The sequence below is a fragment of the Culex pipiens genome, chromosome 3 (assembly GCF_016801865.2).
Source record: "Culex pipiens pallens isolate TS chromosome 3, TS_CPP_V2, whole genome shotgun sequence".
NCBI classification, from domain to species: domain Eukaryota; kingdom Metazoa; phylum Arthropoda; class Insecta; order Diptera; family Culicidae; genus Culex; species Culex pipiens.
Genome location: NC_068939.1, coordinates 144162123 through 144180773, shown reverse-complemented (window position 1 = coordinate 144180773; position 18651 = coordinate 144162123). Strand labels below are relative to the sequence as shown.

At 38.9% G+C, this 18651-nt stretch overlaps 1 protein-coding gene across 1 annotated transcript in view; it reads left to right on the top strand.

Annotated features, from left to right (window-relative positions):
• Positions 1-18651, top strand: part of LOC120415953 (histone-lysine N-methyltransferase trithorax) — a 107094-nt gene that overhangs the window by 72642 nt on the left and 15801 nt on the right. The window contains exon 2 of the mRNA XM_039577595.2: positions 15503-16730. Within this exon, the coding sequence (XP_039433529.1) occupies positions 15503-16730 (1228 nt within the window). The remainder of the gene's footprint in view (positions 1-15502; positions 16731-18651) is intronic.

Sequence of the window (18651 nt, the reverse complement as noted above, 5' to 3'; positions counted from 1 at the left end):
GTAGATATGTATGATTTGCATTAAATATGAATAATGTTTTCAAATTGAAAGGTACCCAAATTAACCCCACTTCATTGCTTCTTTTTTCATTCTAAAGCCACACGCAAACGCTCACATTCGCATCCTAACTCTTGAAAAAAAAAGAACTATTCATTACAGCACACTAACGCCTCGCCCTGTATGTGTGCAACCGCATGCACCTTTTCGACACTGCACTTTGTGCATGCTGTTCATGTGCGCGCAATTTTTGAAGAGTGGAGAGGGTTTGGTTCTGAAAGAATGCAGTACTTGACCATAAATGGTTATCACGTGATTGCTTTATTTCAGGTTTTTTTTTGCCTTCATTTTTTTGGGAAGGGAACCTGGCGCGCAAACATGGCCGCACGCAGTAACATATCCTGGGAGTTCTTTCGTTCTTTCCTCGGTATGTCTTATAGTGGATCATCCTTAAACAACGTTGTAAGTCTAATTATCAAGAGTTTGTAGACTGTTCAGGATAATTATCATACAGGAAAATGTGTTTCGGAAAAAAAAGTTCGCAATTTAAGGACGACCCCTGCATTCCAAAGACACACACGTTGGTCAGTGGCGGCCTCTTCCTTCAACAACCCCACAGGTCCTCGTGTGGTATGACATTTTATGATGAATTGAAGCCTTGCAGGTTGCAACGGGTTTGGTCCCGGCAATTTGATGCACATGGTTCACTTCTGTGTTAATTACAGGCACTCCTCTCACTCAATAGAAGCATACCGTCCGGCAGAAGTGAGTGTTGGAAACCCGGAAAGGAGGAGAGGGGGACAAGTGTTGACTTGTAAAGTACGGTTCTTGAGGTGTGTGTCTTATACGGATGATGGGAATACGACCCCCGGTTGGTTGTCGAAACCGCAAATTTTGGGTACTGAACCGTAGAGGGGGGAAATTGTAATTATTTCGATATTACCAGTGCCGGTGGTGTTTTCAATTACAAGCCTGGCCTTTTGCGGTTGCATAATTATGTAATTCCGCTGATCAAACTGATTGTAGACATTTGGCAGAAACGATTATGCAGGTTTTTTTTTCAAAAAGGAAAAGAACATGACCAGGAACAGCTAAAATTCATTCAAAAGTTACGACATGGCAGTTAATTTTCGTTCTCGAGCATTCTAGTTGAGTTGTTTTTCTGTGGTTTTGTATGGCAAGTGTATCATTAGCCGGGGGCCATTCACGAAGTCAAACATCGGGAATCTCTTCCTCAATAATTAAATTATCGTTCGCTTCCGTTTAGTCGAAAAACAACTCCAGGGCATTCCAGTTAGCAATTCGCAACAAGTAGTTTTTGAATACTGAACTCGAACTTTCGGTCGGAATTTTGAAAGCGGTAATTTCATCGTTCACAACATTTAATTTGAATGCATTGTCAAAAATGTAATTTAAAAAAGGAATTTCTGTGTTTACGTTTTAAAAGTGAAGATTTCCTGAACGTCTTATAATTTTTCCAAAATTTTTGTTCTTTGACAAACTTGATTTGCAATGCTTTTGTACTTTCGTTAATATTCAATGAACTGTGCATTTTTCCATTTGCAAATTTTACTATCTATTATTTTATTTCTGGATTTTTTTTTCGAAAATTTGGTGCATCCAAATTAAAACTAAAGATATATTAAAGTGTCATTTAATAAGCTTTTTTTTTCAACAGATGGTTTCTTGCCATTTTTGCCAGTGTAATTTTCATTAAAAATCTAGATAGTAGTTCAAACATTTTTATTGCGAGCAATTCCAGCTCAAATCAGGAATTTTTCTGGTACTTTTGTACCCGACCCTCTCCGATTTCAATGAAACTTTTTAGACATGTTATCCTAGGCCTATATAGGCCATTTTTGTGTATATGGAGCCAGTTGCACCCGAGAATGACATTTGAGAAGGGCGAAGCCGTTGCATCGTATCAAAAAGTGGACAAAGACAAACTTGTAGGAAATTTGACAGGCTTTCCGAAAAAAATACACTGAAAGAAAAATACACGCCATTTCTATGAGATTTTTAGATTTTTAAGTTTGAAAGTTATATTTAAAGGTGATGTCACGATTTTCTTTCGTTCAAAATTTTTGAGGAAATAGCCTAAGATGTATCAAAAAGACTCACGAAAAATGCAGGATGGTATGTCTCTCCTAAAAAAAATACAAAAATCATTTACTAAACCTGTTTTTTTGGAAAGTGGTCTAAACGTTAAAATTTTCAAAAACCGATAGTGGGAATCGATTCCTCAGACAATTTTACATTAAAGTCTCCATATTGACCATTGTCCTATGTCCAATCCTTGGGAAGATACAGCGATTTTAAAAATAAAAATGTAAAAAAATTAGGTTGTGGTTTGGTTGAGCGTTTTAGCAGAATGCATTACTATGAATACAAAGAGGCGAGTTGTTCCTTTTAATTCCGCTACATATTTTAATATCCTGACAGATACGTTTGTCGTCTACTGCTTCGGACTTCATCAGTTTTCTGTTCTCGACTCTGAGAACACTGATGAAGTCTGCAAGTAGTAGATGAAATACGTATCTGTCAAGATATTAAAAATATATAGCGGAATTAAAAGGAACAACTCGTATCTTTGTATTCATAAAAAAAAATGAGTTTTTGGTGGTTTTTGGCAATTTTTATATAACAGACTTGTTTTTTCAGTCTCGAAAATATTTTCACCGGAAAGCTCGTCCGAAAAAAATATATCGTTTCAATACTATCTACAATTTAAATCAGCAAAATCTTTCAAAATTTTAGATAAAAAAAAACTTTATCCCTTTTCAAAAGTTAGACTAGTTTTTAGAATCTTTTAAATTCCACGACAGGTTCGTTTTTTAGGCAGCAAAATTCGAGCCAATATATGCAGAGATATCGAAATGAAGGCACAAAAACTCATACGGGACACATTATCAGAATTTCACAAAATGTTTTTCGATTGCGCTTTTTTAGTTAAATAATAAAGTTGAAATTTTTATTTACGAAGATTCCGAAAACAATTCCATAAAATGATTGGAAAAATTGCTTTTTGTCCCTTTAGAGCGTATCAAACTGAGATTACACTAAATCAATTAGCAAATTCTTGAAATACATTTCAAGTTTGCTAAATAAATTTAGTTTGGAACTTTCAAGTTAAAACATGATTGAATTGTTTTTAATTTCATGTAAGATTTGGTTAACAAAAGTTCGCTAAAAGAAAAATATTAGCAAAACAAAGTTTTTACGGTGAACATACAAACACGTACCATGACAGGGTGAATTTAATTTTAAAAACTAACTTAATCCCCTATGTGGTTGATGCCTTCCTCACTCTTTACCAACAATTGGCGATTCGATGGGATTGGACAAATTTTTTTGTGGTGCCTTTGTGGATCAATCGGACCGCGCACTGGACTCACAATCCAGAGGTCGCCGGTTCGAACCCCGAGGCGGACACATAACATTCTAAGTGTAAAATATAGGTATTCGGCGCCCTCTCCCCGTGCCCATACCTTCACACTTAGGAGACCCGGGAGGCGGAGTCTTGTCGCAAAAAGAACGATACACGCCTGTGGATCCGTTGACGAAACCGCAAGGTTTAAGAGGGCCACATTATAAGGTGTTACGTCGATTCCGTTTTTTTTTCCGGACAAATTTTTTATCTAGTTTTTTATTTAAGATCCGCAATAAAAAAGTGCATAAATATCACTTAAGTTACCAAAACATGAGACAGGATTGCCAGATTCTCATTGTTTTGGGCTCGTTGGAGAGGTCTTTCGATTACCTAACAAACGGAGTGTCGGATGACGGATCTGGACATAGTTTAAATACATTTAAGGGAGATCCGGCTTCGAAAAAGTGCATACATATCACTTAAATGGCCATAACTTGAGACAGGGTTGTCAGTTTCTCAATGTTTTGGACTCGTTGGAAAGGTCTTTTGATTACCTAACCAACGGTGGGTCGGATGATGGATCCGGACATAGTTTAAATACATTTAAGGGAGATCCGGCTTCGAAAAAGTGCATAAATATCACTTAAGTGGCCATAACTTGAGACAGGGTTGCCAGATTCTCAATGTTTTGGACTCGTTGGAAAGGTCTTTTGATTACCTAACCAACGATGTATAACATGATGGTATTTGAGTCGATTTCCGATCACTTATCTAACATCCGGATAAATACAAAAACACATTTTTATACATAACTTTTGAACTACTTATCGAAACTTTATAAAAATCAATAGGTACGTAAACCAAATCGAATGCAACTGGTTTGACCAAAATCGGTTCAGCCAGTGCTGAGAAAACTCAGTGAGAATTTTGGTCACATACACACACACACATACACACACACAGACATTTGTTCAGTTTTCGATTCTGAGTCGATAGGTATACATGAAGGTGGGTCTACGAGCTTTCTGAGAAAAGTTCATTTTTAGAGCAGGATTATAGCCTTACCTCAGTGAGGAAGGCAAAAATCTCTGAACTCCACTTTCAATCACTTTTTCAATTCAATTCAATTCGGTTTTATTGGTGAATAATCAAGATACAATAAGTGCTTTTGAGGTACATAACAGAGTTTTGGAGATCCTTTCAGCTGTGTGTTACATCATAATCCATTTTGGAACAATTATTGCTTGTAAATAAAGGTGTCACCAAGAGTAAGAAAAATTAAAAAAAAACTTACTGAGATTGCAAGGGAAAGGGGATAGAAATAGAGAAAGCTTAGAACTAGATCACAGATTTTTATCCTTTATAGATGTGCTTGATCATCAGCTCCCCAAGGGCCAGGAATTGCTCCGCTTTGTTACGGCAGGTCCGAAACCGCGTCATCATCTCCCCTGCGAGAGCAAAGAACTCTGGCAGGGTAAAGAGATCTTCCCCGGTAACTTCTTGCTGGGCCGCATTGCCGCTACCGGCAGCGACCACGCTGGCGAACGATCGCCCCCATCCAGGAGGGAACGCTGAGCTGTCCGCTGGAACCGTACGATGACCAGCTGCCGGCACGGTTACGCTCGTACTTCGCTGAGGAGGGTGGGACGCTGCTGCTTTCTTCTTCCTCTTTTCCTGCTCCTCGAGGTAGTTTTTCCGTGCGCTGCATCCACGGTAGTTGCTGGTATGGTTACCTCCACAGTTGGCGCACTTGATGCGCGCCTTCGTTTGCTCTGCCTTGTCCCCCAAGTCCGCTTTGCACGGCAGTGCACACGCCTCAGAGAGGTGTGATTCACCGCACTTCACACAGCGGGGCGGGAGGTTGCAGTTCCGCGAGCCGTGGCCGAATTTCTGGCAACGGTGGCATTGTGCTGCGTCCGACGGGTTCTTTGAGTAGAACCGCCAGTTTACCCAAAACCCGTCCAACGCCTTAGTTCGCCGCAGGTCTTGAATCTTGACGGTGCCGCGGTCGAAGTACAACAGGTACAGTGTGTGTGTACCTGTGACTGTGGTCTTCCGCGAGAGGACTTTTATGTCACGCGGTGTTATGCCAGCACCCGAGAGGTCCTTCTTGAGGTCGGAGATCGGGCGGTCTTGGTACCCCTGCAAGACGACCTTAACGGCTGTCTTCTGCACGGGGTCGAATGTGTAGAACTTGAAGTTTTTACTCTTCAATTTCTCCAGAACCAGGTCGAAGTTCTTTTCGTCAAAAGTGTAGACTTGCACTGACGACTTACCGATTTTAAGACAATATCCGAGGCCTTCCAGCAACTCGTCAATATCGTCCACCAACGTGTCCAAAACAAAAATTGGAGGTGGTCTACGTTCCTTTGGAGAATTGTTCTTTTTTGGTGTCGACACTTTTTTCCGTGCACGCCCGTCGTCGTCGTCGTCGTCGGTAGTGCTACCGTCGGTGTTGCTGTTGTTGTTTTCATCGTCGCTCAGCATCTGGAACTCGTTCCTGATGGGGATGTTGGCGGATGTTGATGTGCCACTGGTGGTGGCACCGGAAGTACCGGAACGGGTTCGCACTGGTGATCTCGGAACGTATCCGGGATGTAGATACTTTTTGTCGATTCCATCTGCGCTCACGCTCCCCTGCGCGATGGCGGCCGACACGGCGTTGGTTTGTTTACCTTTTTGCACACGGCCGGTAGACGAACTTCGCGGGTTTTTCGAGGCCGCACTCGAACTGCCACGGCCACGGCCGGCCTTCGGCATGCTGGAGAAGCAAACTCGCGGGTAATCACAATCAACTACGGCGAAAAATTTCGAAAAAACGGTAGAGCACAGAGCACTTCACTGCTGCTTGCTCTCGTGCGTACACGGAGGTGATTTCAATCACTTTTACTTTTCTTAAAAGCATAAAATTGAACAACATTTTTAGGATTGTATTTGAGATTAGTGCTATAACTTGTTTTTTGACTAACGACTCCTATTTTTCAAATCTTAACAAAAGTCTTGTGTTTTTGCTATTAAAAATTGAATTGAAGTTGCTATTAAATATTGTTAAACATTGTAAAAAAAACAAGTAAAATCAAAAGCTATGAAAAACATTAAATAAATAGAGCTAAATAATGGTCTAAGAATAAAAAATTAGCCCTAGACTATTAGAATATACATACAATTAAACATATATAAAAATACTTCACATTAATTTAAAACAAAACAGCTTAAGTTTTGTATGTATGTATGTATGTATGTATGTATGATCCCCATACCCGCAGGCAACTTGGTCCCGAAACACATGTGAGCGCTAGGTGAACAATTCGATCATCTTTTACTCCGTAATCTGTACACCCACGTGCATAAGTTTTTTTGCACGAATTTTAATGCTACAAATACCGGCGCATAGATCAAAATGGTTTCCCTCTTCCCTCCCCAAGCGCCGGAAATTTGTAGCGGGTGTAGGGACACTTTGCATAGACGCCCTTGCTCCCATCACGTCACTGAGGGTATGGAGCGACGAGAAATTAATAAGCATGCCCCCCCAGTCGAACCTTCATTAGAGAAGCAGGCAATCCACAACTCACAGCGAACGACTAAGGGAACACCCTACCGCGTATATAATAAGGTTGGCGTGGATGTCTTAAGTGGTTTGAGCGAATGTTAGAGTATGAGTGAGAGAGTTTTTTGTTTTAGAAAAGGAACGGGCTCACCAAATAATGTAATCTTCAAGACCAGCTTCATTTGAGTTCCAGGAGTTTTCCGATTTGAGAAACTTGCGACCGGATGAACTCCCTTCGACTTAAAACAGCCAACCACAACTTTCAGCTGGGATTGGTGACGTTGCCGATGGACTCCTCCGTTGTCCATGAAAGTGTACCGGATGAATTTGCTGCTGCTGGAAAATCTTGACTGATCTTGATCTTGACTATGATGATTCTTCGCGTTGGAATCCGGAAAGCAGCTCCGATATCTGCAACAGGCTCGGGCTCTACGTTATTTGGCCGTTTTGACATCAAACTTCTTTTCAAATCCAGGTTGTGTTCCAATTGCTCCGCTGGATACTACTGCTGAACCGCTTGTCCTTGACCAGCAAGTTTTCCATCGAATAATGCCAGGAAAAGGCAAATTTAAATATTTATTTTATTTTTTGGACGAAAAATTGAAGAACCAAAACGACAGCGAAAAAATTTGAACCGCACACCAAAACAGCTTAAGTTTTGTATGTAACTTTAAAATAATACTGTCAAATAAATGCTAAAGAGTTTATGCATTTGAATGTGGGATGAAGTCAAAATAATGCATTGATATACTTTAAATTTTAAATGAGATTTTCGTTCTAAAAATTTGCATTCACTTTGTCTCGAACCCAAAAATGAATCACAGATATTCAAATCCAAACTATACCGAAACGCTTTCAGCGAAGACCTGGAAAGTGTTAAGTAGGTCCAATTTAAAAACGTCGTGACCGCGACGAGATCGTGTGCATTAATTGTCTCGAATTAAACCGCTGAATTTAATCAGCGCTTCTGAATCCGCCAATTTATTCTGGAATGTTTCCTTCGGCCCTTCCGAACAAAAAAAAAAGAGACAGCCATTAGCAGCAGCTCGTTAAATCCGCTTCCAAAGTTCACACCTACGTTTTGTTTGCAATTTTAAACGATTTGACCCAAACTTAACACCATCTCTGGCCCCACAGTTTTAATGATGTGCTCTCCCATGGGTCAGGCCGTACGGGGCAGCTGCCATTCAATATAATGGATGCAAGCCAGATCAAAGTGATAATTTTATTTTCTGCGCAGTTTTTCGTTTTTTTTTGTTTTTATTATTTGCATTTTTTTTTTTCAAATGTGTCGTCAGCGCATCTGCGCTAGAACGTGTGCAGTAAGTAAAGTAAAAAATTAAGCCCCAAAATAAAAAAAAACCTAAAAGAAATCGATCGCGCCAGAGGTGACTCGTTACTCCACAAAGAGAGTTAATTTCGCAGAACGGTGTCGTCGTTCCAGCTGCAAACACCACGGGTTCGCGTCCCGGCTGGAAACGTGAAAAGTGAGTAAAAGAAGGGTAATTAAGATTATGATTTTTCTTTAGCGTTCTCCCCTCGTCCCCCCCCTCGTCAAACTCGCTGGTTGACTGTTTGTGTCGTCGCTGTGTACACTAATTAAAAATGCAGCATTAAATAAAAATGCGCCCATTTCGCCTTAGAATGGGAGTAAAGAGCGAGGGAAGGAAAAAAAACAGCAAAAAAATAATATGGTAGGCCGAAAGGTACGAAACGGCCAGAACTAGCACATGCACCTCTCCACGCTCACTCCACTGCAAGCTGCATAAATAGTCAAGGCTAAAAACCCAAAAATAGCATGTCTAACGGCAAATCGTGTAACAGGCCAGGTTTTGATGGATCTAGGCTAAATCGACCCTGCTGAGTCCGAATATCGCGGTCACGAAGCCCGATTCCTTAAGGGAAGCGAGATATTCAAGATGGCGACCAATATGGCGGCTATATAGAGAAGTCAACAATATCACAGTATGAAGGTTGTCGACGTGTCGATTTTAACTAATTTCGGGTCGCTGAACCCGAATATAACCATGAAAATCGGTCACGGCGACCCAGTAGCGTGTAATCCAAGATGGCGTCCAATATGGCGAATAGTGAATCTTCAAGTATTTTTAAACAACATGTAACAGGCTTGTGACCGATCAAATTTAACTAATTTGGGGTCGCTGAACCCGAATATGACCATGAAAATCGGTCACGGCGATCCAGGAGCGTGTAATCCAAGATGGCGTCCAATATGGCGAATAGTGAATCTTCAAGTATTTTTAAACAACATGTAACAGGCTTGTGACCGATCAAATTTAACTAATTTGAGGTCGCTGAACCCGAATATGACCATGAAAATCGGTCACGGCGACCCAGGAGCGTGTAATCCAAGATGGCGTCCAATATGGCGAATAGTGAATCTTCAAGTATTTTTAAACAACATGTAACAGGCTTGTGACCGGTCAAATTTAACTAATTTGGGGTCGCTGAACTCGAATATGACCATGAAAATCGGTCAAGGTGACCCAGTAGCGTGTAATCCAAGATGGCGTCCAATATGGCGAATAGTGAAACTTCAAGTATTTTTAAACAACATGTAACAGGCTTGTGACCGATCAAATTTAACTAATTTGAGGTCGCTGAACCCGAATATGACCATGAAAATCGGTCACGGCGACCCAGGAGCGTGTAATCCAAGATGGCGTGCCATATGGCCGATATTCATGGTCATATTCGGGTTCAGCGACCCAATTTAGTTAAATTTGATCGGTAACAAGCTAGTTACATGTTGTTTAAATATACTTGAAGATTCACTATTCGCCATATTGGACGCCATCTTGGATTACACGCTCCTGGATCGCCGTGACCGATTTTCATGGTCATATTCGGGTTCAGCGACCCCAAATTAGTTAAATTTGATCGGTCACAAGCCTGTTACATGTTGTTTAAAAATACTTGAAGATTCACTATTCGCCATATTGGACGCCATCTTGGATTACACGCTACTGGGTCGCCGTGACCGATTTTCATGGTCATATTCGGGTTCAGCGGCCCAAAATAAGTTAAAATCGACACGTCAACAACCTTTATACTGTGATATTGTTAACTTCTCTATATAGCCGCCATATTGGTCGCCATCTTGAATATCTCGCTTCCCTTAAGGAATTCGGCTTCGTGACCGCGATTTTCGGACTCAGCGGGGTCGATTTAGTCTAGATCCATCAAAACCTGGCCTGTTACATGATTTGCCGTTAGACACACGAAAATGAGCCCTTTTTCGATTTCGTGCCTTGACTAAAAGGGTACATTTCACTTAACGATGGCGACGATTTCCCTTCAGAACCCTGCGTGACGGCAGGCGGTTCCATTCCAACTTTGGATGTTTTTAAGGCTTTTTTTTTTCTTTTCTTTTCATGTGGAGAAAGTCTAGAAATTTTCATTTTTGTTTGTTGCTTCAAACTTTACAAAACTAGTTTTAATTACAATTTATCATTTTTATTTTATTTTAAATTATTTTTACCGAATTGTCAATCTGTCATCGATTCTACTGATTAACTTGTTCTGCAATTTCTCCATTCTATTATATATTTATTTGATAACCAAAGGTTTATAGACATAAGATCTAAAGGAAAGTACAAAAGGTCGAAAGACAAATGTTCTAAATACGTTAAAAGGACAAATCAGGAGTTTTTTTTTTAAAAAAAAAGGTCCAATAAACCAAAGTTTCAGTTTTTGCTTTTTGGGTGTTTTTTAATACCCCTGACTCAAGGCGGTTTCAAAAACACCCAAAAAGCAAAAACTGGATATTTGGTTTATTGGAACTTTAAAAAAAATATCTCCAGCAATGGTCAAATGTAAGAAAATAAGAAATAATCTTGTAAATATTTATGAATTAAAAACAATTTATTCGTGTTTCGTGTTAAATTTATATAAATTTTTTGATGGATTCAAACATGAACAGGGTAAAATAGTTTAAGAATTATTTTTTTAAGTTCATTTATTCTTGATTCTACACTTCTTCTGCGAGTTTCACCATTCATTCAAAATAGTTTATTCTTGTTTCAGTAATAATTTAGTTGTTTTTTATTTTTATTTTTTTAGAACCATACTGAGTTTGGTAGAGAAGAATTTTTTGCAACAAATTTTAAAAAATTTACTATAGTTTTGTAAACATTGATATAAAAGATTATTTGAATAATCTCCAAGTACTTTTAAGTGTTGTTGAAACAGAATTCAAAAATATGTTAAAATTTTTAGGCATTTTTAGCAGAACAAGTTTCTTTGTAAAATCGGAAAAAGTTTTTCAAGCAGCAAAAATTTCAAGTTAGTATAAAAAAAAATAATTTTAATGAATTTTCATCAAATTTGAAACGGTTTCTTTACATAACCTCAAATTTCTAAACATTTTGTAAAAAAGTTAATAAACTAAGCTAAACAAACATTTAATTGTAATTTTGTCAGAATAAACATTGAAAGTAATCATACTCTAGAGTGTAACAAAAATGACTTTTTGGCGGGCATTCAAGGGTTTGTTCCGGTGGGCATACTAAGCCCAAATCCAAAATATGAGCTTGATTGGACGTAACAGGAGCTGGCGCTCCGCCCTTCAATTTTAAATGGGATTTAACCCGTAAAAAAAGATTTTTTCAAAAATGTCACATTTTGAGGCATTTTGGCCACTGAAGCGTTTATTTTCAACATCATTGGCGTGTAGGCCAGATCCTTGCGCATCTTTTGGTATATATAACATTGAAATTTGGAGCAATCTGGAGCTCGGTACAGGCCTTCAAAGTTAGGCATTTTTTCGAAAAATCGGTCCCGGCAAAAAAGATATGCGTCGCGCCTCGCGACGCCCTAGACGCCATTTGATTTTGCCGGGGCCGATTTTTCGAAAAAATGCCAAAGTTTGAAGGCCTGTACCGAGCTCCAGGGTGCTCCAAATTTCAATGTTATATATACCAAAAGATGCGCAAGGATCTGGCCAACACGCCAATGATGTTGAAAATAAACGCTTCAGTGGCCAAAATGCCTCAAAAAGTGACATTTTTGAAAAAAATATTTTTTACGGGTTAAATCCCATTTAAAATTGAAGGGCGGAGCGCCAGCTCCTGTTACGTCCAATCAAGCTCATATTTTGGATTTGGGCTTAGTATGCCCACCGGAACAAACCCTTGAATGCCCGCCAAAAAGTCATTTTTGTTACACTCTAATACTCATAGTAAATTTCTGAAGTTTTTTTTTTTTTTTAAATGGCCTATTAACATATGAAACACAATAGCTTTTAGGACCTTTAAAAAATAACTCTAGATTTGACGTTTTCAATTTGCATATTTTAGGCTGGAATTTGTAAAAATCACGGTGACTGTCATCGTCACCACGGTTACTTAAAAAACAATTATTTGAACGACATTTTTTTAAAGCACGGTAAAAAAACTATTTAAAAAACGTACATGAACATTGTTTTATATTACAAATCTTAAGACAAGTCTTACCGTTCGAATAATATTTGAAAAATAAATTGAAATCCTGTCAATGTCTTTCTGGTTTACGTTATTTAATTTATGTTCTTCTATATAATTTATACTTGTTTCTGTAATATTTTTGTGAGTTTTTTTAGTTCTTTCAAGCGCAGTTCTTTAAAATATTCAAGAGAAATAGTCAGAATTCAAACATATTTCTAAGTATTTTGTCTTCTTTCAAATTATTTATTCTTATTTCTGTAATATTTTTGTGAGTTTCCATTCTTTCTAAATAATTAATTCTTGTTTCAGTAATATTTTTGTGAGGGTATCCAAACCTTCAAATAATATCAGTTCATTAAATATGTTGTAAGATTTTTTTATGAATGTTTTTTTATGTTTAAATTGGAGATCGAAGCAAGCCGTGCACGCGTTTTGACGTTCTGAAAATTTGCTCCGCGAATTTTTCGTTTTTTTTTTTAACAATTATAGATTTAAAGTGATATTTAACTTGAAAATGTGAAACGCCCGGGAAGATCAGAATCGGAATTGAATGCTGGATAATATGAGGCTGAGCGACGGAATTTCAAATTGGTGGTGGAGAAAAGTTTAGTTGCCGATAGTTTAGCGCCCTCGACGTCTTTGACGTTGGGTATTCGTAATCTGGAAGTACGGTGGCAGCTTTCTGGACGGCTCATCGGTTTTTCTGCTAAAATTGTTTATGGGAATCATACCTAGTTTTTTTTTGTGCTCGGAACCCATCATAGGATCTAGAAAAGTGGAAATTTTGATTTCGTGTTTTTATTATCGAGGTTTCCAAGATTCGTATCGTATCGTAATCGTGGAGGCAGAATTTGAGTCAGAATGGGCGTTAAATGATTAGTGACATCAAATAATTCAAAAATGTGTTATTGTGAAAAGTACAGTTGTGTATTGTGGTTGAACAAGGTCGAGAAGAAAATTCATACACCATGGCCATGGCTGAATATCCGGCCCTGAATCGTGAAGGAAAAGCAGCAGCGGGTTTAAATTGCCCGGGCCCCATTAACATCGCATAGAAGTAATATCATCGCATTGCTGGCGCAATACATGCAAGGCGACTAAGGATGAGTTGGAGAGAAAAGCTGATATTTGGTGAGATCAATCCAAAACAAACGAATAAAAAAATCTTGCTAAATACGCGCTGGGTCTTTGTCATTTGACGTGGGTCCGGAAGTTCTGAATAACGTTTGGATCAAATTGATGCAAACGTTCTTTAGGGCGGGCTTGTCGGTTCAGCGGAGGTACCTCGAGCACAGCTAGCCTACTTAGAAATGGGTCACCGAAGCTCGGCAGAGCTAACACCTTCCAAATGCCTATGCGAATTAATTGCATGTATAGAATATAAATCTAAAATGGAAACAACTTAATTTGTAAGAAGCGCCCGCTTGGTCCCGTTTGGTTGGTTACACACACACACACACACAAAGTTTTTTATGTTTAAATTCATGCGCAGATTTTTCTTTCTGAGTGTTTTATTCACTCGTTGCACATGAGCAGTTCTTTAAAAAAGTTTTGTTATAAAAACTCTCAAATCGAACACATCTTTAAAAAAATAGATTTTTCAATATTTGTTTTCCTGTTTTAAAAATCTTTGTGTGAGCTTCTCCATTCTTTTAAACAGAAGCACTGCCCCTATTCGCATAAATGTCCCATATGCATTTTCATCACTTTTGAGGTCATGGTGCAGTTTGCTTCAAAATCGTGTGCTCTTCAGAAAAAAACAAAAATATGCAGTACTTTGTGTTTGAAATCTTGAGGAAATCCAGTTTTTAATTTTAAAATTCTCGAGCTTTTGTTCATTCAACATTTTATTCATTCGTTCTTTTTCCATACATTTACTATAAATCTGGTATATTGCTTAAAACAATAAATATATTTTATGATTTCTTTCATAAGTAAAACAATATTGTCTAAATTTAGCGTTTTAACCCTTTTATTTAAACATTGTAAACAAATATTTAGAGATAAAAACAGTTAATTTTAAATTATTTTTGTACTAAATCACGGGGCCAGTTTTAAGTCCCTTTTTTAGGAGCAAGAGCTACTTATTACGAAGGTGGGTCTCGTGGCGCAGGGGTAGCGGCTTCGGCTGCCGATCCCGATGATGCTATGAGACGCGGGTTCGATTCCCGCCTTATCCACTGAGCTTCTATCGGATGGTGAAGTAAAACGTCGGTCCCGGTTTCTCCTGTCTCGTCAGAGGCGCTGGAGCAGAAATCCCACGTTAGAGGAAGGCCATGCCCCGGGGGGCGTAGTGCCAATAGTTTCGTTAGCTACTTATTACGTATTCGGTTTTGAAATATAGTAAAATGTGATTTTATCAAAAATCTTGTTACAAAAAAGAGGAATTTCCCATACAAAATGCAATCGCTTTGCGCAAAGTGACTTTTGTATTCAAAATCTTGGATGCCAGAATTGAATAAGAAAAATAGCATAATTTCTAATTGTTTAAAAATATTTCATATCAAACATAATTCCAAGGTGGTCATTCTGTCTCATTTCACAGAATCACGTTGCCTTTTTGCATAATTTCAGAAATCCTTCGCCACTCGTGAGTTCAAATGTGAGTGCTGTTCTTCGTTACTATATGAAACAAATCCGAATTTCGGTCGAATGTTCAAAATAACCAGACAAACAAAACTCATCTGTAATTGTTTGCAGATATCTTTTGTAAGAATTGCAACGAATATCAAAGTCTAATAAGTGAATTAGTTAATGACGTTTTGCATTCTTTAGCTTCGGCGCCGCAAGAACTGCTGCACGCACGATATATGTAAATATCACTCAATCCTCACACAGTTCGTACCGCCAAAGGGGATGAATGGAGGGTGGCGTCGCTGCAACACGATAAATGTGTGGAAAGCAGCCGTAAACAAAGGGGTAATTGAGGTGGGTCCCAGAATAGGACCAGGGCAGGGGTGCCAACGCGCTCAAGACGCACTAGAATGTTTACGGAGCCGTGCGTTTTCGCTCCCATGCGCGTTCCAGAGTGGGGGAAGCTTAAGGGCCCGCGAATGCAAGGGATTTGAAAGTGAATGCCAGTTAAACCTTAAGCTATGACGGAATTGTGAACTAATCAGCAACCTTTCTCTCTTCCCTTTCCAGCACGCCGACGACGACTCGGACAACAGTGACGACGACGAGGAAGACGAGGAAGATGAATCATCGTCGGGTTACAGCGACGAGGATAACGATGAAGTGGCGGACCTCGCGGCGAGTCAACCTTCAACCGGCGAAGCGAAAGACGAACATGGTGACGAATGTCCTGCCGTAAGCCCGGCAACCGTGGCTGACAGCAAACCACAAGACAAGCCATCCGCGACCGGAAATAGCTTCGAGATGAAACCATCGTCGCTGTCGGCCGTGGCCGGTGCCGTGAGTAGTCAGTCTGCGGCGGAGTCAGTCGTGTCGCAGTCATCTCCGGCAACCATGGCAGAAGGGTCCAAGTCGACCTCCGGTGAACAGCCCAGTGAGGGAGCAGCCCAGGCTAGCGAGGCACCTCCCAAGCCCAAGAAAAAGTCGGTCACCTTCCACAGCACGCTGGAGACGACCGACGAGAACGTGGTCAAGAAGGTGTACAATCCGGCCAGCCAACCGTTGACGCCGATCATCAAGCGCGAATGTCTGGCCCATCCCATCCGCCTGACCAAGAGCTACAACCGCAAGATGAAAAAGCGCAAACAGCGACTGGCCATGCTCGCGGCGGCCTCCAAACCCGAATGCATCGTACGACCTTCCCGCCTAACCGAGGTCATCCTAAAATCCAGCAAACTGGACGACGCAACCCCGCCCCCAACGACGTCGCTAGTCGCACCGTCCGCCTTCAGCGATCCCCTGGCCATCGCCTCAGAAACCCCGGAAGCCACCGCGACCAGCTCGTCGAGCGAGGAACGCAACCTCGAAAGTGGCGGAACCCAGTTCGGGGACAAGCGCTTTATTCTGCCCAAGCGAAGTGCCCATTCTAGTCGGGTGATCAAACCCAACAAACGCTTCCTGGACGAGTTCGAGCTGGAGATCAAGAAGAAGAACAAGAATCTCGCCGCGGCACAAGCAGCGGCTGCAGCGGCGGCGTCGGCGTCCACGTCCACGGCAGCTGACGTTGCGGTTGGATCGGCAGCCGGTAATGGCAGTGGCAGTGGCAGTAGTGCGACGATGGGGGATGGGTTTGGTGATAAGCTGTTTAAAAGTGATGTGATGAGCTCGAAAAGTGATGAAGATAGTGACAGAAAGGAGGGGGAAAGTGGGGAGGGAGAGGAAGGGAAAAAGAAGAAGGAAAAGATTAAAAAGGATAGCGAGGAGCAGAGCAGACGGATCGGGAAGTTGGGTGAGAAAGGTAAGTAAAAAAAACCTCGTGGAAATAAACAATAGATTACAACAAATATCAATTCAAAATACTATGAAAAATTGCAATTTTAAGAAAAAAAAACTATTTTTGTTTTCAAAGCTTTTTTTTTATTTTCGATCAATGTTGTTTTTGGTCCTTTAAACCTTTTTTAACCACAGATGGAAAATAGACCAAAAAACACAGTAGGAAAATAATGATCATAAATCATAAATGATTGCAATCTTCTGTCAATAGGACTGGTCATTATTCTGTAATATTTGCTTATGAGTTTAAATTTTAAAATTTAAAAAATATTCAATCTTGCGATACGATAATACAGGAATTATCCGCAAAGAAATCAATTTTAATTGGATTTTTTTTTTTCAATAAAAACATCGAAAATTACCACTGACATTAGATAAGGAAATTTTTAATAGAATTTTAAGCGAATGGATTTTAAAAGACGTCTTAGCTCCAAACTAACTTTTTAGGCATTTTTCGATTTGGCTGAAAAATTGTGAAAAGGTACTTTCTCTATGACTAAAGAAGACTTCACAATATTAGCTGTCCATAAAAAAATGCTATCAATTTTAAAAAAATGGGTATTTTGAAAACTTGCCGCCATATCGCCGTTTTGGACAAAGATACAGATATTGATGAGAGCACTATTAACAATTTGATATCAACATGTATTTGCCAGTGATGCCATATAAAAAAACATATTTTTTAAAAGCACATAACGTCATGATTCGAATTCCCGGACGCTCCGAAACCCGGACACTTCAACTTGTTTTATCAATTATTTGGATATAAGTTCGCATTATGAATGTCAAAACCGTGTTATTTGATGAATTCTAACATCAACTTTCATTTAAAGTTTGTTTGAACGCTGTAGTTAATGCCAAAACAATTAAATTAAATAAAATTATAAGTTTACCAAAAATGAGAAACATTTCACTGAAATATTCCATAGGCGTCCGAAGCGCACCGGGAAGGCAAAGCAGAAATTTATGGTTTTGATTTCCTTAAATTCTAGCAAATTTTTATATAAAACATCGATTGTTTTGATGTTAACAGCTTATTTGAGACCTAAAGAATGCCATTCACTAACATTTCAGTCCAAATTTTTGCGATTCATAAGCAAAATCGAGTGTCCGGAATTCGAAGCAAAAGTGTCCGGATTTCGAATCAGCTTTTAACAGTGTCCGGGAAAAAAAAAACAAAGCAAAACAAGTCATTTTAATTTTCTAATTCTGATGAAAAATTGTTAGAAAAGACATATTTTGCATGCAATCTCTTAAAGCTGACTGTTTATACTAAATCCTGATGATATTTCTACATTTCCAACTTATTACATGATTTATTGCCAGCTATAACAAAAATAATATGGTGCTAAGTGTCCGGATTTCGAATCATGACGTTATTGTATATTTCTTTTTCTACATAAGAAATACAGTGTTTTTAAGTTAGGGGTAACCCATAAACCACGTAAACACGCTAATTTTTATCCAACTTTTACATAAATTGAAGATTACATTTTAAAATACTAGTACTTTTAAGAGATTTGCTATTTACCAGCGATTTAAAAAAAATAAAAAGAGGTAACGGTAATATTCAACAAATTCATCAAATTTTTAACTTTCGAAAATTCTTTCTTTTTCTGTGTATAACGCTTATTTTTAGTCATATGTAGACTTTTTAATATGTTACCAATTTTAATTTTTGGACTACAGAATATTAAAAGACGTAAAATTGTATGAAAAAAATATTTTAGTTGCATAACTGTACTAATTTTTGTTTAGAAATTTTGGCTTAAAATTTTAAATACATATTTTCATGTTAGTTTTTTTAAATTATTTTGTTGTTTTTTATTTATTTTGAATATTTTTTAGGATTAACCTTACAACTTGTGAACCATAAATTATCAATG